Below are 25,134 nucleotides of genomic sequence, written 5' to 3'. Positions count from 1 at the left end.
TCTAAACATTCCCTGAAGTCATTTTCCACTCTAAATCCATGATTTTAGCCTTAAATTGGGACAGCTAATTGGTACAATGGATAGAGTGTCAGGCCTGGAGTCAGGAAGACTCATTTCTCGGAGTTCAAATCTGATCTCAGACACTGACTGTCTGTATGGCCCTGGACAAATCATTTAATTCTATTTGCTTTGGTTTCCTCATCTGTAAAAGAGTGGAGAAGGAAAAAGCAAAACATTCCAATATTTTTGCCAAAAAACTGCTAATGAGAGACCAATCTATACAAGCATTGTATGTAATTCCCAGCATGGACTTTGAATCATGCCCAAGTATTTTGTTTCCAGTTTTCTAATCACATAGTAAAGAGATGGTCTTATACTGAACTGGGAGGCATATAAAAGATGTCCTAAGGGCGAACATAGGCCCTTTTCCTTCCCTCTTGGTGAGCAATTAGGATGAATTGCTGTGGATTTCTAAGTGGGAGAGCTTTCCCACCACAAGCTGTATTTCTGAGAGAAGCAGAAACAATAAACTCTACCTGCCACTTGTCTAACTACCCATCTTTAACCCATAAACATGGACTGGTGCCTTTTGCTTGTTTTGTTGACATTGGTTTTGTCTCTTAGCATTTTTTCTTTCCCACAACTACAACTTTATATGTTTCAAAAAGTAGTAATGGCTAGCTATCAGGGGCCCAGGAACCAAAGTATATTCAGAATTTTGTTAGAAACTGAAATGAGAGATGTGCCAGCACTGCCCTGAGGGAGTGACCTAAGGGACACCCCCAACTCCCATGATAACACCTTGCTGGGGACATGACTTTATCAGCAGCTAATCAATAAACTTGATTGGGCAAAAGTGTTTTTTCAACTGCCTTAATCTTAAGGCTACTCTTCCCAGCACCTTATGTTATAAAAAGGCAAGTTCAGAGAATCATTTGTACCTATGCTCATGCTATATATTTTCAGCAAATATCCCTTTGTAAAAGCTACTTGATGTTAATTGGCTAAATGATATTGGAAGACCAAAAACTGACAGTTAGTACCGGGGTCAATAGGAATGTGAGCAAAATATTTTGAAAGGTATCCTAACCCTGAGGGGAGATATAGCTAACTGTATTGGGGTCCCAATTTACTTGTGGGAGGTGGGATAAAAATGACTATTCCCGTATAGACTATATAAGTAACCAGTTCTTCAGAAACTCAAGACTAGAAATATATAAATAGGGATTAGGTCTGTGATTTCATTGATATAAGGATCTCCCAGGTGAGGGAGCTTCTCCACAAACACAAGTTAACATATTTTTACTCTTACAGAACTCCTTAGAGCCCTGCTGGAGTCATGGAATCAGTATATATTAGATGGACTTGAACCCACGTCTTCCTGACTTTAAGACTAGCTTGAGGGGCAGCTAAGTGGTACAGTAGATAGAGCACCAGCCCTGAAGTCAGGAGGATCTGAATTAAAATCTGGCCTCAGACACTTATCATTTCCTGGTTGTGTGACCCTGAGCAAGTCACTTAACCCCAATTGCCTCAGGAGAAAAAAGATGTCTGAATTATTTTTAAGGAAAAGTAAAAAACATGAATATAATTACTGCCATTCAAGCAAAAGAGTAGATTTTGGTGGCTCTGAGAGGAAGACTTTATTTTACTCCTATCCCACTGCAAGGTGCCTCATTAGGGTATCCTCTATATATTTCTTCCATGGAGATTCAAAAGTTAAACTTAAACCCAATTAAATAATATGGATGCTCAAATCAGTTTTCATGTGAGGTCCCCCAAGTTCCCACTCTCTAAGATAGAGGTGATTTGTACTTCAAAAGAGATCAAAGCACAGATTAAAGAAAATTATTACTTTTATCATACATAGTGTTCCAAGTTATTATTGAGATATATCAAAGTTAGAAAGATAAACCGGAACATATTTTGCAGAATTGACTTCCAGTTCAATCTCAAGGTGTGGTTCTAATTTCACTTCTTATACATACAAGCTGTCTGACTTCAGGCAATGTAACATCTCTTTTTCATAGGCAATTCTCAAGACTACAAAATGAAGAGCTGGTGTCAATATACTTTCAGAGTAAAAATTTCCTTACTGGGAGTTCCCTATGTCAACAAAATCACAAGTCACATCCAAAAAAACTATGTGTATATTTAGCTAGAGGTTATCCAGTGAGTATCTACTTGAACCTTGAAGAGTGGTGAACCTATAAGTGAATGTTCCAAGAGACATCTACTCTGAGATGAGCTAAGGAGAAATATAAGCCTGCTAAGAGTTAGTGGAAAGAAGCCCCAGAAATGACTTGCTGCTGCAAGGAGCATAAAGGAAAAAGAATCATAATTTCAGTGATATGTGGAGTCAGAAGAATGGCTGCCAGGCCCTGCCATAGCCTTCCAGTAACTTAACATGGAATGACTATTGGCTAAACATACAAGAAAAAATGGGAGAATGGCATGCTGACTTCATATGGTCTAAGCACTACTGGTGCTGCCCTAAGCAGGGGTAAAACCAAAAGACAAAAGACTAAGGCTGAGCCAATGTAAGATAGTGGTGGAACTGTCCCTATTTGCAAAGAATGGAATGGTGAGACTGCTTTCTTTATTTCAAAGCTTATCAGTGTTTCTTTCAAGTCTATTTTGAATTTCTCTCTACCTAGGTGGGGCAAGGGATAGAATGTAGAGCCTGGAATCAGAAAGATTCATTTCTGTGAGTTCAAATCTGGCCCTCGACATTTTAATAGCTATTTGAACCTGGGCAGGTCATTTAACTCTTTTGCCTCAGTTTTCTCATCTGTAAAATAAGCTAAAAAAGGAAATGGCAAACCAGTCCAGTATCTTTGCCAAGAAAACCCCAAATGAAATTACCAAAAGTCAGACATAATTGAAAACAACTACAACAATCTCTAAAATCCAGAAGAAAAACAAATTTGTAATTAATCCAATGCACTACTATATCTTTACATGTCTGTATGTATGTTATTTGTTCAAAAAGCATTTGAGAGAGAGACTATGATTGACTACACAAAGAAAGGAGATTCTCTTTTTAGTTGCTAAGATTTCTATTGGGTGAAATAACTGAGACAAAGCAAAGAGTTTTTATTGATAGCATATTTTTTGGAAATAGGGAATTAATTTATGATTTTATCAGTATAGGGAATTTCCTGATGAGGAAGCTCCTTCTACTAATATTCATGTCAATGACTTTCCTGAAAATTAATAGGTTTATAACTGCTTAGTCACATTAAAAGTGACTTGCCAGGGTCACACAGCCTGCATATGTCTGGGTTTTCCTGGCTTTGCAATGAGCCTTCTATCCACTTAGACCATATAGCCTCTCTTACAGCATATTATTAAACTGCTTTTAAGCAGAAATCAAAATGAATTCTGACCATCCAGGATTCTCCTGGGTATAAATGAGTTAACTTGGTAAATAGGAAGAGGAGAAAGTCCCTTTCTGAGGCAATGATCTTGGATAACTCACCTCTCCAAAGTTCATTCACACTTCTGGTTGAAAAGATTGTATCCCTATGTGATGATCAATTCTGATGGATGAGGCCCTCTCCAACAATGAGATGAGCCAAATCAGTTCCAAGAGAGCAGTAATGAACTGAAACAGTGAAAGAACTCTGGGAGATGACTATGAACCACTACATAGAATTCCCAATCCCTATATTTTTGTCCGCCTGCATTTTTTACTTCCTTCACAGGCTAATTGTACACTGTTTCAAAGTCCCATTCTTTTTGTACAGCAAAATAACTGTTTGTATTTAACTTATACTTTCACATATTTAACATGCATTGGTTAACCTGCCATCTAGGGGAAGGGGTGGAGGGAAAGAGGAGAAACAGAAGGTTTTGCAATTGTCAATGCTGGAAAATTATCTATGCATAAAATTTTTGTAAAAATTTAAAAAAAGAAAAGATTGTATCCCCCAAAGAGGGAGTATAAAGCAGTGATTGGAGAGAAAGCCATGGCTGAAGGAAGGTGTTAGGAATACAGTGGCTCCATCTCCACAAAGGTGGGCATAGAGAAAGAGAGTAACTAGTTTTCCCCAGCCAAATACCATTATTGTTAGATATGCATCAGAAGAGGGAAGTAAAATATCTAGTATTCACTGGGGATAATTTTTCAGGCAAATGAGAAGAAAAAGTTCTCCATCAACGGGCTCATCAATCGTTTTTCCAAGCTACATAGAGATTTCTCTTCCTCAAGGAAAATTGGATGTGAGAGAGGAATGTTCTGAAAGAAGCCTAGACTTGTGTCTGGAAGGTCAATAAAGCAGATATGGTCCCTAGGACTCTTCTCAGAAGTCACATAAATATTAATGAGGAAGCCCAGTCACAAGGGAAACTGCTTTTTTTTACTGAATTCTGTCCCAGTTGTTTCCATGCCCAGAACATTTCTTCAGTGAGAAGCCCCTTTGTCTATCTGTACATCCTCTTCCCCCAACTCGGTCTTGTCCTCCTGCCCTCTTCACCCCTTTCATTGGAAAAGTAACATTTTGGGTATTTAAATGACTCCTGAAAATTTTTCCTAATCTTCCCATGCCAACTCAATCAGCCTTCCCCCTCCATTTTCTAAACCAGAACAGCCCCATATCTGTGCCTCTCAGGGGAAACAGCCTCGAGTCAACTCAAAAGGAAAAGATGCCAGCAGTAAAAAATAGAAAAATTAAAAAGAATGGATATTGCAAAAAGCAAAAAGGCATCAATAGCAACTTTTCAATCCCAAGAGGCAGATGAATAGATCATACCATAAAGACTATAGGAAAATAGAATGGAAGAGCAGTTTACAATCCCAAGCCTAAAATAACAAAGAACAAATTCCTATTCTAAATTATTCCCTGGGACTATCAAGTAATGTCTACTTCATTGAGGCCCAGTGTATAAAATGCTGGGCCTAGAGTCAAGAAGACTTGAGTTCAAATTCTGCCTCAGAAACTAGCTGTGGGACCACAAGCAAATCATTTAACCTTTGTCTCTGTTTTCTCATCTTTAAAATGGAGATAATAATTGTACCCACCTCCCAGGCTTATTGTAGCAAATGAGATAATAATTATGAATCCTTAGCATTGTGACTAGCACTACATGAATTTATTATCATTATTATTACAGGAATTACATTTAATGTCAAATAAGACAAAGGACTTTTATAGTTGTGATCCTAAAAAATGTGAAAGTTAACTTTAAAAAACAAAGCTTCTAATTCTATGTAGGGAGTCAAAAAAGTCCATCATATTCTCAAAAAAAAAAAAATCCAGAAGATTTTAGGATGAAAAAACAACAAAAGGCTAAATCAAATCAACTTTAATTTAGCACAGCTTTCAGGCTAGCACAAAGGTAACTTATAAGCATTATCTTTTGAATGAAAAACAAGAAATGTGAAATTCTAAGATACTCACAAAGAAAATGTTAATTCTTCAGCAAAGAAAAGTAAAGTCATCCAGGCAAAATCATAATCAAGATAAAATGTTGTATGCATGCAACCATAGAACTAATAAGATAACAGATTTTGAAAAGGAAGGAATCTCAGAGGCTGTCTTGTCCAAACTCATTTTACCAGTAAAAAAAACTGGGACTGTCCAAGAGTACATTAGTAGTAAGAGTCAGAGGCACATTGACACATCATCTGCTTCCAGGACCAGGGTTCTTTCATTTGGGGCCTTCAAACTGCTTCATGTAATTGTGATAATATGTTTAGAAGAATTGCATATGTTCAACATATATTGGATTGCTTGCTTCAAGGACAGGGGGTCAGGGGAAGGGAGAATGGAACACAAGATTTTGCAAAGGTGAATGTTGAAGTCTATGCATGTATTTTGAAAATGAAAAGCTAAATAAATAAATAAATGAAAATTAATTATTTTTTTAAAAACTGCTTCATGTATTTCCTAATGTTCTAATGTATCATAATTCTTTCAACCTGGTACATAGTATTCCTGAGCTGTCATTAAACCAACTTCATGAACCCTTTCTATCACCTCAACCTATTCTAGTTTTTTGAGTAAGAAATTCAGACTTAATCACATCACAGATTTACCCTACCAAATTCATACGGGGGAAACTTTTCAAGAGGTGGGAGAATATCTGGAAATGGAAAAAGGCAAACATTAAGTATATTCCTTTGGAGGACACTAGGAAGATTTCCTTCTTGACTCACACTAAATGTTACTCACTAGTCATATCTCATTTTTCTAAAACAGACTTACCAATAGAAATGCTCTTCCACCATCTTGGTCACAGCTCGAGACACTGCTCTTTCATGGGGGCCAAGGTTTTTATTTAAGTTCACTCCAAGTTTCTCTTCCAAAAAGTCAATGATGAATTCTGTGCCGGACACTTTTTCCTGATTGTATTCAATCCAAGGCATTTTCCCTTGAGGGGAAAGTTTTCCATCAAAATAGTTCTAAGCAAGTGAATGGAAAAAGAAAATGAAAACATTAATAAAAACACCTCCAATTTCTGTCTGATTAAAAAATGAGTATGGAAGTTTTGTGACCCAGGAGGAGTGATTCATTTGGAGCTGGAGAGCCTGGGTTTAAACCCTGTCTTAATACTTACTATCTGCGTGATTTCAGAAAGACACAACTTCTCTGGACCTAATCTCTAAAACTGTTGGACTAGATGTCCTCAAAGTCCCTTCCAGGTCTAAAGCAATGTATCTTAAGTCTATGACCTGTGAGACAGTAGCTAAGAAAGCCATTGTGCTGATAAGATAAATGAATTTAATGTGCAAGTCTTCAAGAAAAGCCCAGATATTACTCATATCTAAGTAATGAGACATCTAATCTCATAAAAGCAAAGAGTAGGTTTAACCTAAACATAAATTGTTATTAAGAAAACTTGGTTGCTCATAAGTGATGTTTAATATTCTGTTTATAATAAAAATGTCTAATTTGAAATAATCACACATTAATAATTAATGATAGAGAGCAATATAAAGTTCACCAAGTTCTTTAGACATATCTTCTTGGAGCCTCACAACAACCTGGGACAATGTGGACCACAAATATTTGTGACACCCTTCATGAAGGGAAGTAGGTCGCTCCAATAAACTTTATCATAGCAAGAGCAAACCCAAGGGGAACACTTTTCCCTAAAAATGAAATAAGGGCCAGTTTTTTAATTTTTATTTGAGGGGAAAAAAAGAATTAATGTATCCTAATTCCATCCAACTCAACAAACATTTAATGAATATCTGCTGTGTGCAGAACACTGTGATAAGCACTGAAGAAAATAGGTTTCAATAAAAAAACTATCCTTGCCCTCTTGGAGCTACATCTTATAGTGAAAGATGCAAAAATAACCATAATACAATGTAGCATATATATGTATGAAAGATATAGCCAAATATAAATAGGGAACATTGAATAAAGACCTACACTTAAGACAGACAGACAGATAGATAGATAAATAGATAGACAGATATGACATATAGGGTGAGGTAAAAGTTACTTTTATGAAAAGGCTTTCAAAGAAATTACAAGGTATTTGGGAGAAAAAAAATAAAATTGTAGGCTGGAGTGTTTAGTGTTCTGGGCAGCCTCCATATAAAAGTAGACTCAAACTGATCATGGTCAAAAGAGGAAAACTAATACACTTATCCAAGGTTGGTCACTTACTGGCTGTGTGACACTGGGCAGATCATTTCATTCCTGTACTTCAGTTTGCTCATCTATAAATATAATATCTGTAAAGAGAAGGGGTCCTTTCCCACTCTATGATCCTTTGATGAATCTGGAAGTATATAGTGACTTTTACCTTGCTTTAATGTTCCTGATTATATTAAGGGATAAGAAAGCTAAAGTTTTAATTCAATTATTTAATTTACATAGCTAACTTAAATAATTATGGCAATTCTCAAAGTGGTCTTTCTTGTCTGAATTAACTGGTCAGTCATTTCAGTTATGTTAATTCTTTATCAGACCCATTTGGGGTTTTCTTAGAAAAGATACTGAAGTGGTTTGCCTTTTCCTTCTCCAGCTCATCTTACAGATGAGGAACTAGGGCAAACAGGAGTAAGTGACTTGCCCAGGATCACATAGGTATTAAGTGTCTAAGGCTGAATGTAAACTCAGGTCTCCCTGTCTTCAGGTTTGGTACTCTATCCATTTTGGCAACCAGCTGTCCTGGCTTGACTATATATATATATATATATATATATATATATATATATATATATATATATATATATATATGTATGTATATATATATATATAAATTAAATGCAATCTTCATTTTTTGTTGGATCTATCCTTAGGTTGAAGAAATTCTGACTAAATACTCAAAACTTCTATCAAATGTCTAGAATCAGCCCATCTTAGCATAAGCAAGCAAAAAAAAAAATGTTTATCTCACAACAGGGAAGCTATGGGATTAATTTTGTTTGTTGTTAAGTGAGTAAATAGAGGAGAAAGGAATAGTGTTGGTAAGAAGATAGAAATCTATTTGGAAAAAATTATTTAGAACTTAAAAAAAAGATAGTAATACATTTTCACTGTCAGTGGCTTTCTTCAAATTGAAGTTTCAGATACCCTACATATATATCAGACAGAGCTCTCAGAACTTCTGTTTCAGATTTTTTTTGAAAACAAATGACTAGGTCCAAATATGGATACCCTTTGACCTATCAATACAGATGCTAAGTCTAAAGAGATCAAAGAAAACGGGCCCCTATGTACAAAAATATTCTTAGCAACCCTTTTTATGAGCACAACGAATTGGAAATTGAAAGAATACCCATAATTTGGGGAATAGCTGGACAAGCATAAGAATGTAACAAAATACTATTATGCTATAGGAAATAATGAAAAAGATGGTTCCAAAGAAATCTGTGGAGATTTGTATGAGTATGGAGATTTGTATCTGTATGAGCTGATGCAAAGTGATCAGAACCACGAGAACAATTTATATAATGACAAAAATATTGTAAAACATAAATAATTTAATGACTTAGGAACTCAGATCAACGTAATGACTGACTGCAATTCCGGAGAATTTATAATAATATTTTTTTAAATAATAAAACATAGTCTGTACCATCTGGGAGAGAAGTAGTAATGAACTCAGTGTGTAGATTGAGGTTTGTGTTTTTATTTTTTTCTTGTAAGTGCCAATGTGGTGGGTTTTGTTTTTCTTGCTCTCATAATGGGAGGCAAAGGGGAAGGAGGAAGATATAAGACAAAGGAATGAAGGCTTGAAAATAAATCTGAATTTTAAAAAAATGAAATAAATAGCTATGGAATAATTTAGCACAAGAGCTGTGAAAAATAGCCACAACATTTGATTTGCCTAACTATGCTTATTTGTTATAAGAATTGTATCTTTTTTATGGGGTGGGTGAGGGAAAAAGATTTTGGGGGTAAGAAAGGAGCTAATGATAGTGCTTCCAGAAAAAAGAAAAAAGAAAAAAAAGGACAATCATTGAAGTATATTTTAATTTTTTTATTTTTTTTTATAATATTATCCCTTGTATTCATTTTTCCAAATTATCCCCTCCCTCCCTCCACTCCCTCCCCCCATGACAGGTAATCCCATACATTTTACATGTGTTACAATATAACCTAGATACAATATATGTGTGTAAATAACATTTTCTTGTTGCACATTAAGTATTAGCTTCCGAAGGTATAAGTAACCTGGGTAGATGGACAGTAGTGCTAACAATTTACATTCACTTCCCAGTGTTCCTTCTCTGGGTGTAGTTATTTCTGTCCATCATTGATCAACTGGAAGTGAGTTGGATTGAAGTATATTTTTAAATGTATAGAGGACAGAAAAAAGTTCATAAGAAAACAGACAATTTATAACTTGAAAGTAACTTGCTGAATTTATTATATACTTTTTTATGAAAGCAAGAAATTCATGGTTTCATATAGATGGTGTTCCAAAAGTCTTAAATAAACTTTAATAGCTTAAAAGTACACAAAGGCTTTTGGAACATCCTGTATAATCCTATACACATACACATACACACACACACACACACACACACACACATATAGTTTATGGAAATGTTCTCTTATTTTAATGTTCATTAAATTCAGAATTTTTTAAAAATGGAAAAAAAACACAATGAACATGCTTATGTGTGTTTGTGCTCATGTGCTCATCAGCCCCACACACACACACACAAAAAAAAAAAAAAACCTTGGCTAATTTTAAATAATTTTCTTAGATTTAGCCACAGAGGACAACTTCAAGTCTAAAGATCACTCTAGGAGAAGAGACCTCTATTAGAGGGAAATCCTTTCTGGTCAAAATCTGATCAAGTTCATGCTTTTCTCAATCTATCAATGAAAGAATAATACCTTCATGTTTCAATGCATCATTCTAACTAAAGAATAAAAATATTCAAGAAAGTATAGAAAAAGAATTAGTATTGAAGAAAAAAGCACTAAAAATATCTTGGGCAAATCATTTTTCACTTCTGGACCTCAGATTCCTCATTTGTCAAATAAAAAGATTGGCCCAACTGATCTCCAAGATCTCTTCCAGTATAAATTCTATTTTGACCATCTTGTATCTGAAAAAACTGATAGAGGACCCAGATCTTAAAACTCCCTGCTTGGTAGGTCAACTGCTCGATAGACCATACTGATCAAAACATCTTTATTTAAATTTTCATCACATTAAATTCAGGATCCAATATTTTGAAGTTAAAAAGGAGCTAACATCACTTAATCTGACTAATGACATTAAATATTTATATAACTCTTAGGGGAGAAAAAGACTTGAAAAGTAAAAGATATGATCTTAGGAACATGACATTTTTGACTGCCCTGCTCCCACTTAAAAAAAAATCCTTTAATCTTGCTAAAACTCCCTTTAGATCTAAAAGTCTGTATTTGAAAGCTTCCCAACCTAGGAAACTAGAGAAGAGGTTAGGGAGCTAAAAGAGTAAATAGAAAGATTCAAATGTTTATCTCCAGATGATGGGAGGAGAGGTGAATGGATAAGAAGGAACATGACCTGTACTCTAAAGCAGAGAAGAAAAACTCTTTGGCTATGCATAAGGACTTAATTGAGAAGGTTGACCCATGAGACTTTTAATAGCTATCTGAGTGATCTGTGTGTGTATGTACCAACTAGGCCAACTGACTTAAAAAAGAAGTAAAAATCAGTAGACTATCCCCATGTCATATTGATTATCTCAATTTGAATGAACTTTGTTCCTTACACTGAGAGGAAGGGGACTCTTGAAATGGAAGTTTGATTATACTGTTATATGGGGTGCCTGTATCAACTGATTTTAACTGTTTTGTTTGTTTCAAGAGAATTTACTGGGAGAGGGTGACATTTTAAAAATCTTTTAAAGTCAAAGACTATAACTCTTTGCCAAGAAAGTGCCAGTGGCAGCAGCAATGGAAAGCAGATGGCCAATTTGGAGGCAATGATGAAGTACAATAGTAACTGAGCAATATAACCCCTAAGCATTAATGGCAGACTGGGCAATATTGAGTTATATATTTTCCAAAGATAGTGATTAATGCAGCATAAACCTAGAAGAACTATAGATAGTGGGCAATGAAGTAATAAAAGAAATGGAGCAATGGAATATGAAAAGAGGAAGAACTGGTGAGATATAGAAGTACAGACACAGAAATCAAAAGACCATGATTCATAGAATTATTATTGAGAAACCTTCAAGATTACCTCCAGTAAATGTTAAGTCTGACTTAAGGTCTGAGTGATGAGTTATAATAGCACAATAATGTGGAAAGAATGGAAATTTACTTTAGGTTATTGAATTTTATACAAGAAATAAACAATGGTCCCTCCTTAACTCTCTACGGCTATTTTGTTTGACTTTTTCTAATTTGGATTATAGTTAGGCAGCAGAGGCTGAGTTCTTTTTAATTTTGGTATCCCTAGTGCCTATCATAGCACCTTATACATAGTAAGTGCTTAATAAATATTTGTTGAGTTATAAAAGAGCTCTCGGAAAGAGACTAACAATAATTTTGCAGATTTTCAAGAGCTGGATGGGAATTAAAAGCTCATCAAATCCAACCCAAACAGGTAGGTAAGCCTTCTACACCATCCCTGACAAGTGGGCTTCCAGGCTTAGCTTGATTGATAGGGGTTCCACTACTTCTTGGTATATATTTGATATACTCCATTTTCAGAAAGCACTAAGTGTAAGGAAGTTTTTCATTATATTAAGCCAAAATTTATCTCACTATCTTCAGAAAATATGCAAGATGTACAAAGCTAGACAACCCCAAATGTTCACAGAGACTATTTGTATCCGACCTGTGGCAGAACTTTCTGAGTTCATATTGATCTGATCAACCACAGTCAGACACACTAACTGACTCTAACATAGTGATGTGATTTTTGTCCTCTTCAAGAATGAAGGACAACAACCAACCAACCCCTCTATTCACTTTTATCTTCTATCCTGTGCTCCTAATTCTAACTTCTGAGGTCAAATAAAACAAGTATAATAATATTCTCATCCATATAACTGCCTTTTAAATACTTGACAAGAACCATCATTTATGCCCTAAAATATCCCTAAACCAGCTTACTAAGTATTCCCACTAATTCCTTCAGTTAATCCTCATGTGACATAGTCTTCAATCCTCTCATCACCTTGGTTGTGATGAACATGTTCCAGCTTATCAAGATCCCCCCCCTCATTCTGGGCACTGTGCTTCTGTTAATTCTATTAAAGTTTCTATTATTGTAGCCTAATGTCACTGCTGTTAGCCTTTTGGTGGCCATATGAACTTGTATAGTATATAGTATACTTGTAAAAAACAAAGCCTACAAATTTTCTTCCTATCTTCCCAATCTTGTATTTTTGCAGTTGATGTTTTGAACCAAAGTAATTAATTCATCCTGAGAAACTGCACCATTAAATATTTAGAGTATCTCTATAAAGGATACACTTTTTCTTTTACTTCTTTGTGAAACCTTTATACAGGAAGAGGTTTCCATTACAATTTCACGTAAATCAGAACACTGGGTATTTTAAAGCATTAATCAGAAATGGTCTTTTCTAAGAGAAAGGAGGTACGGGGAGTGGAAGGGGAAGAAGGAATCTTTCTACTTTGACGATAGTTTCTATGAAAATAAACCAGTGTCTAAACCATATAATTCTAAGCAGTTCAGCCTGATGTCAACTTTCACACTAGGGCCTGTGTTTGTCCCACCAAATAGTGGCAGGGCAGCATCTAGAATTAATTCCTTCAAAGCAGCTTCTGTGAAGATGGAAACCAAGTAGTCAGCTCAAACAACAACTCAGTCTTCCAACATGGTTGAGAGCAAAGAATGGTCAGGCTGAATGACAGCTGCAATCACTAAAGGCTTCTCTTCTATAGAAAGGAAAATAGCAGAATCACTTGAGCGTGGAGGAAAAAAATCTACAGAAAAAAAGTTCTGGAAGTAAAGAGTAGCTACAAATTGCAAACATTCTAGAGGTTCATTCAACTGTTGACAACACTGCCATTAAATGTGGTGGTGTTTGGTAGAGCGATTATAGTATTAAAACAGATGGATGCATATGTGGCCCATTCTTTCCTTAATTTAACATTACTACATCTTCCACAGAGGGCTGAATGCCAAACAATGACCCACAAAATCTGATGAAGGTAAGCAGTCATGGTGGACAATTTGGGCAAATATAAACAGTGATATCTCACATTTGTATCTAACACTTCATAGTAGTTCACTCATTTCATTTTATCCTCATAGACACCCACTGAGGAAAGTAGTATAAGTTTTTTTATAAGCCCCACTTTTCAGAAGAAGGAAAGGCTCTCAGAGAAAAGTGACTTGCCCAAAATCACATAGCATGCCAAGTAAACCTCTGCTCCTTGAGTTCTACCCACTGTACCATGCTGATGAACAAATAGAAAAACCCTAATTTTTTTTCCTAAAGAAGACAGAAAAAATAGCCACTCCAGTTACTTTACCCATCCATTACATTATTTTCTCTATGCAGAAGCAGATGGCCTGCATGAAAGAACAACACAGCAAGACTTAACTGCTTGCTGTTTGCCAGCTTCCTGAGAGCCCATAAAGAACCTGAAAGGCCTTGGGGGGGGGGGGAAGAGATTATGCTAATGTAAACTCTGATTATTATTATGTTTGTTTGAAAAGAAAATTTAAACTGTTTCAGGTAATAAAAATAAAGCTTATTATTTCAAATGGCTCTCTTAAAATTCTCCAAGAGCTTTAAAGTACAGGAATCCAATAACCCAGGTAACATTCAGAGCTCACCAAATACAACTGATCAATGGCCCAAATTCAAGGGATGATTGTTCACAGGAGGCTAGCCAAATCTGGAACTGGAAAGAATAGGCAGCTAGCTGGATTATTTCTCTCTCTTGGTTCTCTTCTCATGTGCCTAAACTCCAGTGAAAAGTGAGCATCCTTCTTTACCTCGACTCTCCTCCTACACTGGAGAAGTACTTTACCTTAATGATGACAAAATTGTCACTTCTTACTTCTTACTGTTCCAATCCTACCCTTCAAATAGAAAAGTAAGGATCTTTAAAGACTCAAGGGAACGAGTTTACAAGCACTGTCATTTTATAAAAAGAACTGCTAAGTTTTTTAAATTTTCCTTTGAGTAAACTAGATGGTACAGTAGATAGCTTTAAAGTTGGAAATAGACCTGTATCCAATCCTGTCTCATGAAATTTATGTAATTTATATAATATTAAGCTAGCTAGCTAATGGAATCTTGGGCAGTCACTAAATCTTTCTGAACCTCAGTTGCTTCATTTGTAAAATGTCAATAATAATAGCACCAACAATCATAGGATCATTTTTGAGAAACAATGGAGGCAACTGTTCATTTTTCAGTCTTGTCTGACTTTCCTGATCCCATTTGGGGTTTTGCTGACAAAGATATTACTGTGGTTTATCATTTCCTTCTCTACCTCTTTGCGAAGAGCAAACTAAGAAAAAAGGGTTAAGTGACTTCTCTAGGATTATACATTTAGAAAGTGTCTCAGTCCAGATTGAATTCAGGAAGATGAGTTCCTGACTACAGGCCGATAGTTCTATCCACTATGCCATCTAGTTGCCCTAATACAGGTAAAGGGTTTTGCAAAAACAAAACAAAACAAACAAGCAAACAAAAAAAACTTTCAGTCCTATGTAAATGCTAGCTATGATTACTGTTATTTAGACTTATGGTTTTAACACCAGATATTTCTTTGATTGTTAACCCAAACGTTAACTGATACATTTACCATTACACTTCCCATTTCTTTCACAGCAAACCCAATTTCCCACTAACAGCACCCAGAACAGAACCTGAAAACTTCAGAAGCTCAATTCCCATTTTCCTTGGAATGACTGGAATGTTCTGTTCTAACCTGAAATTTCAGCTGTAGTAGACAATTACATAGCATGATAACTTCTGGGAAGCACATCTATAAAGGGACTGTGGCCAACAACCAGGGGTATGCTGATAAATTTATAACATCTAGCTAGCTGGCTCTCTGTGGAAATAAATCTACCCAAAACAAACTTAAATTTAATCTGTTATTAACATTTTCTCCCTCACTTTCTTAAGTTCAGACAATCAACAAAATAATAAATCAGTCCCCATTTTAACAATCAGGTGGCGAGATCCTCTTTGAGCTAGATCCAGCACACTCTCTGCCAAATATTCTTTACCGAACAAATGCCCTAAATGTATTTAGGCTTGATATAAGAGGAAATGTCCTAATTATAAAGTGCTATCCACAAGTAGGATAAGCTTCCTTGGGAAGAAGCCACACACACATACTAACGCCCAGAACCCAAGAACCTCTCCCTAATGCCTCCGGGCCTGTGAAAAGGCAATATTAATGGAACACAGGTTCTAACAGGTTCTGCCAAGTTAGAAAGACTCTGAAGATGGACTGGCAAGACCATGTCTGTCATCAGAAAAGATCAGTCTATTTAATCAAAGTAGCTCATGACCAGAAGGTGGACCAACAGGTGATGACATTTTTTTTTGTCCACAGCAGCTCCATAAAGACCATCTAGTAAATAATTGATCAGTACTGGCAAAGAGAGCATCAACATCAATGAAATTCCAGAACTATAAAGTATTAAAGAATCACCCCAAAACAAAGGGCTTAGCAAAGCCAAATAGAATGGTTTAGTAAGAGATGTGGCCAGTGTGATTCTCTCATAGCTCAATGCTTTATAGTGATATGTGAGGAAACTAGAGTTTAGAGAAGTTAAATTACTTACCCAAGATCACAAAGCTAATAAGCTTCTGAGATAGAATCTGAACCCAGGTCTTACTCCAGAGCTTTACAATCCAAATATTTCAATTGCTACATTGTTTTTAGGCTTATATCACTAGCTCAGGCAGAGCAACCAAAGAACCCTAGTTCTGATTATTTAATTTCAAACAAGCCAGTTGGTAGCTGCCAATGATTAAGCTGGGGAACTAGAGTTAGGAAGGTTTGAATTCAAACTTGGCCCTAGACCCTTATTTAGGCGTGTGACCTTGAGCAAATCTATTTGCCTCAGTTTCTTAAATTGTAAGGGAAGAATAAAATTACCTCACAAGATTGTGATGAGAATCAAATGAGATATTTATAAAGCACTTAGGCTATCAGATTATAGGCACTTAATAAATGTATGTTTCCCTTTCCCTTCCTCCTAAAATCTTTCTATCCAGAAAGACCCAAGGAAATAGAGAACCACACCCTTCCCTTCAATCACAGCAAAACAAACCTAAAATCTATCCAAAGCTCATGCACAATCATGGTGTAATACTATTATTCAATTTTGTCCATATGAGAAGAATTATAACATCATTGACACAGTAAGGAATTTTTCTTCTGATTCCTTCTCCCCTTCTATTTCCCCTCCACCCACCCCACATTTATTGACATTTATTGACTTTTCCTTAAATGAATGAAATAAGAATGGTTCAACTGCATAGTACAATAGAAAGAGCACTAGATTTTGAATCAAACATCCTAGATTTGAATTCTAACCCTACCATTTACTACCTATGCGACTTCAGGCAAGTTGTTTAATTTGCCTAAATTTTAGAGTTCCTCATCTGTAAAATTAGGGGGATTGGACTAAATGGCCACAAGCTCTAAATGTATGCTTTTGTGATCTGAATGGAAGGAAAGAAGGAAAAAGGGATATGTTAAGCATCTACTGTGTACAAAGCACTGTCCTAAGCACTTACAAACATTATCTCATTTGATCCTTATAACAATTCTGGGAGATAGGTGCTATTGTGATCCCCATTTTACAGTTGAGGAAACTAAGGCTGACAAGTTAGATCACATAGGTAGGAAGTTTGTGGGGCCAGATTTAAACTTCCTGACTCCAGGTTCAGTTCTCAGCCCATTATAACACTTCATTGTCTCCTCCATCTATAAAGTGAGAGACTAAATGACCAGGACATAAGAAACAACTAAACAATGCCAAATTCTATAGTACTTTAAAATATATACAAATGCTTCCCTCAAACAAATTAACTTCCTGATTTTACAGTTGAGGTCTCTTGGGCTTAAAAAAGTAAAGTGGCAGGACTTTCATTTATCCCTTTGGTCTAGTCAGTGTCCAAGATGGATTCCTTAAAAGGTTGGGAAGTCATCTTTCTTGGTCTTTAGATGAGTCATTAGTACTTTTAACAAGTGGCTAAGAACTGTTCTCAAAATCCACAATGGAAATGGGAAAGAAAAGAAAGAAAACAGCCAACACTAATAATAAGATCACAAAATCATACATCAATAGAGCTGGAAGGGACCCGAATTCCATTCCAACTTCTTCACTTCACAAATGGCAGTTAGGCCCTGAGAGGTTTATTGATTTCCATGATTGTAAATAGTAGAAATAGGATTCAAATCCAAGTCCTCTCACTCTAAATCTATCACTCATCTACTCTAACTCTACAACATATTATTTTTATCAATCTGCCAGTATTCTGAAGAACAATCTCTACTCTTCCCCACACTTGTAATAATAGACAGAGCCATGGTCTAAAGAAAACTCAAGTTCAAATCTAGCCTTTAACACAAAAACAGTGACCACAGATAAATTATTATATTTTTTACCTTGTTTCCTTATCTACAAAATGATTATAATAATCTCTGACAATCTACCCATTAGGATTGTTTTGAGCCTTAAGGGAAATTATGCATATCAAGAATATGACAATTTTGAAAATAATATAAAAAGGTTAGTTATTTTTAGAAGGGAACTAAATAGACCAGAGAGTCTCCTTGTCTTCCAAATATCTATATGTCTAATTAAGCTGCTTCCAAGAGAAAAGGACTTTCTCAATACCACCCCACCCTTCTAACATACCCACTAACTAAATTCATATTTGCTTGCCCCGATGTCAACAGGAATTCCAATGCAAGATCAGTTACAGCTTTTTAAGATGAAGACTAAGAGCTAGGAGTAGCAGCACAAGAAATCATCATAGGCTACTTGACATTTGGTCCATTCCAAACACTCTGGAAAGCTTTCAGATATAATGGTATTCCCAGCACAAAAACAAAGCTGCCACAATCAAGGACTTTCATAAATCATTTATATATCTACCTCAATTCTACCCACATGAATCAGCTAAATGGAGCAATTATAGATTCATCAATCAATCAACAAGCATTTCTTGAACATCTACTATATACCAAATTATTATGTTAGGCTCTAGAGATACAAAGATGAAAATAAAATATTCCCTGTCTTCAAAGAGCTTACAATCATTTGGAAATGTCTTTTAAAAGGTGATTACCAAAGATTACGGAAAATGACAAATACTAAACACTTTCTAACACCTTTTTCTCAGTTTTCCATAGCAACTAAGTAAAGATTTCCTGTCTGTTACTATCTCTGAGTTATATCATGGACATTTATGATATAAAAACCAATTCTATTATTTGCCTTTATAATTTTTTACTTCACAGAGGAGGTTGTAAAAAGAAATTTCTTTCTCTGAAGATTTTTAAGAAAGGATCGACCAAGAAAGTTTAAATACAAGATGGTTTGTAAACAGGGGATAGAATAGATAGCCTCTTTGGCTTCCTGCCACCATGATCCAATCAAGCATTTAGTATCTCCCAAACAAAAAATATAATACTGAGTGGAGCAGTGTATGAGTTTTAAGAAATACCTTAGTTTTTACTATCTCTCAGAAACTTTATCAGAAATGAAATCTTTTTATTGTAACATCATCATGACAAGAAACAGCCCCTTGCAGTCACAGAAAATACTGCTAGGAATTTGCTAATCACATGACAAGAAACAAATAAGTTTCATAGATCTCCACAACAGCATAAGAATGAAAAAGAGAGGAAATGTTAGTGAGGATAAAGCAACCTACAGAGATACCATTTCTTAAATAATGACAGGTTAAGAAAAAACACTGTATTCACTAAGTACCCAAATCTAGAATCAACATTCAGTGCCTTAGCCCAAGTATAATAATGAAATGCAAAACATTTCACTAAGTTAACTTCAGAGAAAGCAAGAAGCAATACACGTGGCCTCAGAATATACCTAAAAATAAAGAATAAGAATAAAAAAAATCTATATTGGGGCAGCTAGATGGCTGGAGAGAGCACTGGCTGTGAAATCAGGGGGACCTGAATTCAAATCCAGTCTCAGACACTTAATACTTTCCTAGCTGTGTGACTGTGGAAAAGTCACTTAATCCCAATTGCCTCAGGGGAAAAAAGCCATATAAATTCAAGAGAGAATAATTTATATGGTTAGCACAGTGAGCCTGGTCAGGCCAAAAGAGTAGTATTTTAACTCAAAAAAAAAAAAATTCCAGTATACAATGGGTCACTTTATCAAAGAATCACAAAATCACAGAATTGGAAAGGACTTCAACTCATCTACTCTCATCCCAAATTGAAGCTCAAATTCCCTCCATAATAACCCTGAAAAATCATCACTTAAAGTAATGGATAACTTCCAGTGAAGGATAACTCATTATCTTCTAGGATAAACCATTCCATGCTGGAGTAGCTTTAATTGTTAGGAAGTTCCTCTTTACATATTGGGTTGAAATATGGTTTTCTATAACTTTTGCCTGTAGTTCCTAGTTCTGCCCTGTGGAGCCAAGCAGAATAAATGTAATCCCTCTTCTTCACAAAGAAAGATTAGTTAATATATCCTCTTGTGCCATCCTTAAGCCAGGTATCTAAAAACATCAACAAACATTGAGAACTGTGATGTCCATAGAGCTAAGGGCACACCATAGACCAATGAAGTCTAACTAAGGTGCCAAGCATACACTCAGCATTTCTGCTGAATCAAATTAAATTTTCTATTACCAGTAGGCCCTATTAGGGTGAAGGTTGAGGTATAATGGGGAAGGAGGGGGAACCTCATATGCACAGAACATGCACAGATGTACCTGGTAAGGTAAGTCGGCCATCCTTAAATAAGTTTCCATTTTCAAACAGAAAGGAGACAAACTGGGGACACCATTGTTTGGCCTTGAGAATTGATGCAAAATAATAGCATCTTTGGAGTCAACCTCTTGCTCTTTCCTGTCAAAACCAGAACAGAAATAAAAAAAAAAAAAAAACAACAACAACAACAATAGAACACAGTGTTATACATTCAGAAAACTGAGTTCAAAAACTACTAAGGCACAAACAGCTCTTTAAGCAAATAGTAGACCTATTTTATTCATCAAGTCTTAAGGAACTCTAAAGCACTTAGCTTACAAAAAGGAAGCTTAGCTAATACATAGGAAAAGATTAGGAAACTTTAGAAGTTCTCACTAAATAGACAGTGTCTTAAGGGCTTAGGAAAAAAATTATTTCATATTTCTATGGTTAAGCATATAATGATAACGATGTTGATGACAACCAAGGAATACTACAATGATGATCTTTATATCTCATTTTTGTATTTGCAAAATGCTTTACTTATGTAATCTCATGTAAGCTTCACAACAACCCTGTGAGGTAAAAACTACCAAAAATGTGTACAATTCCTCATTTTGCAGATGAGGAAATCTAAATTCAGAGAAGTGGTTTATTGACTTATCCATGATTATCAAACAGGTACTTGTCAAGACTTTGACACCCACATCTTTCTGACTCCAAATCAGGCACTCTATCGACTATACCAGGCAATTTCTCCTCAGGTATAAGGAGGCCTTGTGAACAAGAAACGCATTTTTCTGAAAAAATCCATTTCATTAACTATGGACTATATTAGGGCCAAGTTGGATAAGACTGAAATAATTCAATCTACTACAAGTATAAAATCACATCATATATAAATACCCAGAAACAACAGTCTGTCTATACATATACCACCAGAATTGCCTACAGGAAACTAGCTCAGCTAAATGGTTTAGATCCAAAGATCCAGGAATCATGAAGATTGGACTTCTCATCATCTTCTCTTTGCTCCCAATATCAGCTGCTTTAGCAATGTCCTTTTCTGTCCCTTTCAGTAGCATGTTTCCTGTCCTCATGATCTATAGCCTAAACAATTGCTTTAACATTTTCATCTAAAAGAAAGCATTTGTATATGAAGAAAGAAAAACTTATTTTCATTCTCCTCTTTTGTTTGCCTCACTCTCACATTTCTTTCTCATTTTATTTTTAAGTTTTAGCTACTTTCCTCTTGGAAAGTACTAAACTACTCATTGGTATCCATGAAGCACAGATTATCAATAATAACAGATAAAGTGTTCTTATCCCTTATCCCTTTCTCATAAAGTCCTCCTATATCCCTCCCACTCTATTTATTTCAGGAATTGATTTGAATTGTCACATATTTTTTACTCTATAATTTTTCCAAATCAAATGACAAAATTTATGGAGACTCTTAACTCTTGATTTACTTATTTGTAAGCTTTATTTGAAGTAGTATTATACCCCCTCACACTTTCTTCAGCCTCAGTATTTGAAAATCAACAGACTCTGAAATCAAATATGACCATTTAGTTAAGAGCAGGCCAAAGTACTTTAAGGTCTCACTATGCCAATAAGCATGTGCTTACCGTTTTTGATAAATGAGATTAAATTCTCTGCCACTACTCTCATGATGGGTGGTACCATGGAAAAACACTACACTTATAATCAGAAGAACTGGACTCAAGTCCTAACTATACTAATTGCCAGCTATGTGTATTTGCCTCAGGAAAATAACAACCTCTTCCAACCTCAGTTTCCTCATCTGTAATCAGGCCACCTTATAAACATGTACTTACCAAGACTTTTATAAAACTCACAAAATGTTAAAGTTAGTGATTATCTATTTTACCCCCATACTTTAACATATAAAGATCCAGAGAGGAAAAACATTACTCAGTGTCACACTTTTAATTATTGGCATAACCAAGAATGGGGTGGCTAGGTGGTGAAGTAGATTGCCTGGAGTTAGGAAGACTCATTTTCCTGAGTTCAAATCTGGCCTCAAACACTTATTAGCTGTGTGATCCTGGGCAAGTCACTTAATCCTATTTGCCTCAGTTTCCTCATTTGTAAAATGAGCTGAGAAGGAAATGGCAAAACATGACAGCATCTTTACCAAGAAAACCCCAAATGGGGTCAGGAAGAATCGGCAAGACTGAAAAAGGACTGAACAAGAACAAATGACCCAAGAATACTACCCAGGTCCTCTGCCTCCCAGGCCTGTGCTCTTTCCATTTTACTCTATTCTTCAAGATAATGCAATCAAAAGTTTATTATGTAATCAAAGTCTATATAAAATGAACAAATTCAATAAACATTTATTAAGTGCCCTGCACAAAGTAGGTGCTTTTTAAATAATTGAAAAATTATTTGTTATTATACCTACTAAAAGGCATTTTCTTCTTTATTGCTCTTAGGTTTCATCTACATTTGAAATTATCCCATTTAAGTAAATACAAGATTATTTTTTAAACTTTGCACAGATATTTACTAAGAATACCAATATTTAGAGAAGGGAAGCATAGCTTTAAAATGTTTGCTTTTCCAAAATTTTTGCCACATTAATGACCATAAAACTGAAATTAATGAGTAAAAGATTTTGAATATTCCTCTTTATTTGTCAAAAGAATGGAAATAAGTTGTTCTTTCTGTAGATACAAATGCTTTCTTTTAGATGAGAATGCTAAAGCAATTGTTTAGACTATACTTAAAAAGCACTAAGTAAAGTGTGGGTCAGTTATCTAGGTATGTAATTCGAAAAGGTTGGACATCAAATGAGACATTTTTAATTAAGGATAAACATAACATGAACCCCTTATCATGCTCCATAAACACAACATGAACCCTTTATATAAAGATAGCATCTAGTGTTACATGCCCAACACATACTAAATACTTAATAAATTCTTATAATTGATTGCTTGAATTCACTTAAAATTTTTCTACAACTTACTACTAGATGACACAGTGGATAAAGTACTCAACCTAGAATCAGAAAAAGCAGAGTTCAAATCCCACCTCAGATGCTTACCAGCAATGTAACCTTGAGAAAGTAATTTAATTTCAATTTGTTCAAGTCAAATGGAGATAATAATAATAGCACCTATCTCACAGGGGAGTAGTGAGGGATAAATGAGATATTTGTAAAGCTTTTGCTTTATAAATGCTAGCTTTTGCTACTTTTATTATTACTGAATAATTCACATTTTGTGCCTATTTTCTTGATAATTGAAATTGGGCATATTAGAGTTTAGCCTAAATCCAGCCTAAATAAACTCACAGTTTGACTTTGGTATAACTCTTTCCTTTTCAGCTATCTCTATCTAAGAACTTACTGAAGACAGCATAGGATAAGAGAAAAAGTACTGGTTCTAGAATTTTTTTTTTAAATTATCTGTGTGACCTACAGCAAATCAATTAATCTTCTGATTTGTAAATGGTGTGTGTGGGAGGAGTTGATAGGCTCAGAAGTTACTTCCAGTTCTAGATCTAGGGCTAAGTAGGAGACATTAGGTATTCCATTTGGATCTGCTTTCCTGGGCATTACCTTACTATCTGGTCCTTTTCCTTCCTCTTTCCCCGTCAAAACTTTCTTGAGTACCTATCATTTAGGGAATATCTGTCACCAGTGAGGAGTATTAAAAATACAAAGAAATTTCTTGATGACTAGCTCTAACCACTAAGATATATTTCAAGGTTATTTCTGGAATATTTCTGGAAGCTAATTTTTGAGACTACATCTACATATATAAATAACATGGAGAACTGAGATAAATATGCCAAGGTGGTGGGGTTGAAAAAAAACAACATCTTATGGACTGAAATCTAATAAAGATAAAATTGGGTTCCTATTTCAGTTCCTCAACATCCCTCCATTAAAGTCCTACACTAATGACTAATGATGGACTGAATTTTCAAAGGCTATGCTGGAAGGGTGCAAATTCTATTAGACTCCCTACTAAACTCAGTAGTTCCAGCAGTGGTCTGTTCATGAGCCAGCCACACTAATGTGTAGATAAGAGTGGCCGATAGGTAATAAAATTCTTTCCCCAAAACAATTAATGAAAACCATCTCAAAAATCAGGGAGAAGTAATCTGCATCAGTAGAGGGAGTCCTCAAATAGATATAATTATAAATTATTGAAGTAGTTACATATGAATTGCCAAAAGCATTTGAATAAATTGCTTCAAAATTGTGTTTTGCTTTGCATAAATAAACACATCTTGAGACATAACCTTGTGTGAGAAAAAAAAATAGACACAAATATAACCTATAGTGTTAAGAAAATCAAAATAGCAATAAAGTTTGAAGCAGAAAACTCTTCAGATGTGGGCATGATGGTTTAAAATGCAAACTCTTTTCCCATAGCTACGCTGTATAAGATTCCTATCCTGCAAAGTGAAGGATCCATAAATACAAGACAATGTCATCACACATTCTCTTCCTCAAATGTGAGTGTTTCTGATTTTTGTTTTCTATAAATATTATTTAATAGTTTTCTGAAATGGGAATGGAGAATTGGGCTGTTTAAATACTATTTTAAAAAGCAATAGAAAAATTTAAAGGTCATTAAAAAGTCTCTGTTTACACTATTTTGTAGAAGATTCTCCACACATACACACTAGGTGAAAAACAAAAACAAAAAAACAAAAGTCTGCATATGATTCTCTTTATAGGAATTTCCCAAAAGAGATTTTAGCCCTTTGAAGATGATTTATATAAAATTGGCTAATGTGTATCTTGGTCCTAGAGACTTTT

At 35.2% G+C, this 25,134-nt stretch overlaps 1 protein-coding gene across 1 annotated transcript in view; it reads right to left on the bottom strand.

Annotated features, from left to right (window-relative positions):
* Positions 1-25,134, bottom strand: part of FAXC (failed axon connections homolog, metaxin like GST domain containing) — a 70,057-nt gene that overhangs the window by 42,670 nt on the left and 2,253 nt on the right. Inside the window, exons 3-4 of the mRNA XM_074310232.1 lie at positions 20,354-20,489; positions 6,210-6,406 (exon numbers count right to left, since the gene is read on the bottom strand). Of these exons, the coding sequence (XP_074166333.1) occupies positions 6,210-6,406; positions 20,354-20,489 (333 nt within the window). The remainder of the gene's footprint in view (positions 1-6,209; positions 6,407-20,353; positions 20,490-25,134) is intronic.

Source organism: Sminthopsis crassicaudata, chromosome 4 (genome assembly GCF_048593235.1).
Source record: "Sminthopsis crassicaudata isolate SCR6 chromosome 4, ASM4859323v1, whole genome shotgun sequence".
In the NCBI taxonomy this organism is placed as follows: Eukaryota; Metazoa; Chordata; class Mammalia; order Dasyuromorphia; family Dasyuridae; genus Sminthopsis; species Sminthopsis crassicaudata.
Note: the sequence above shows the minus strand (reverse complement) of the source record. Positions and strands in the feature narration are given on the sequence as shown.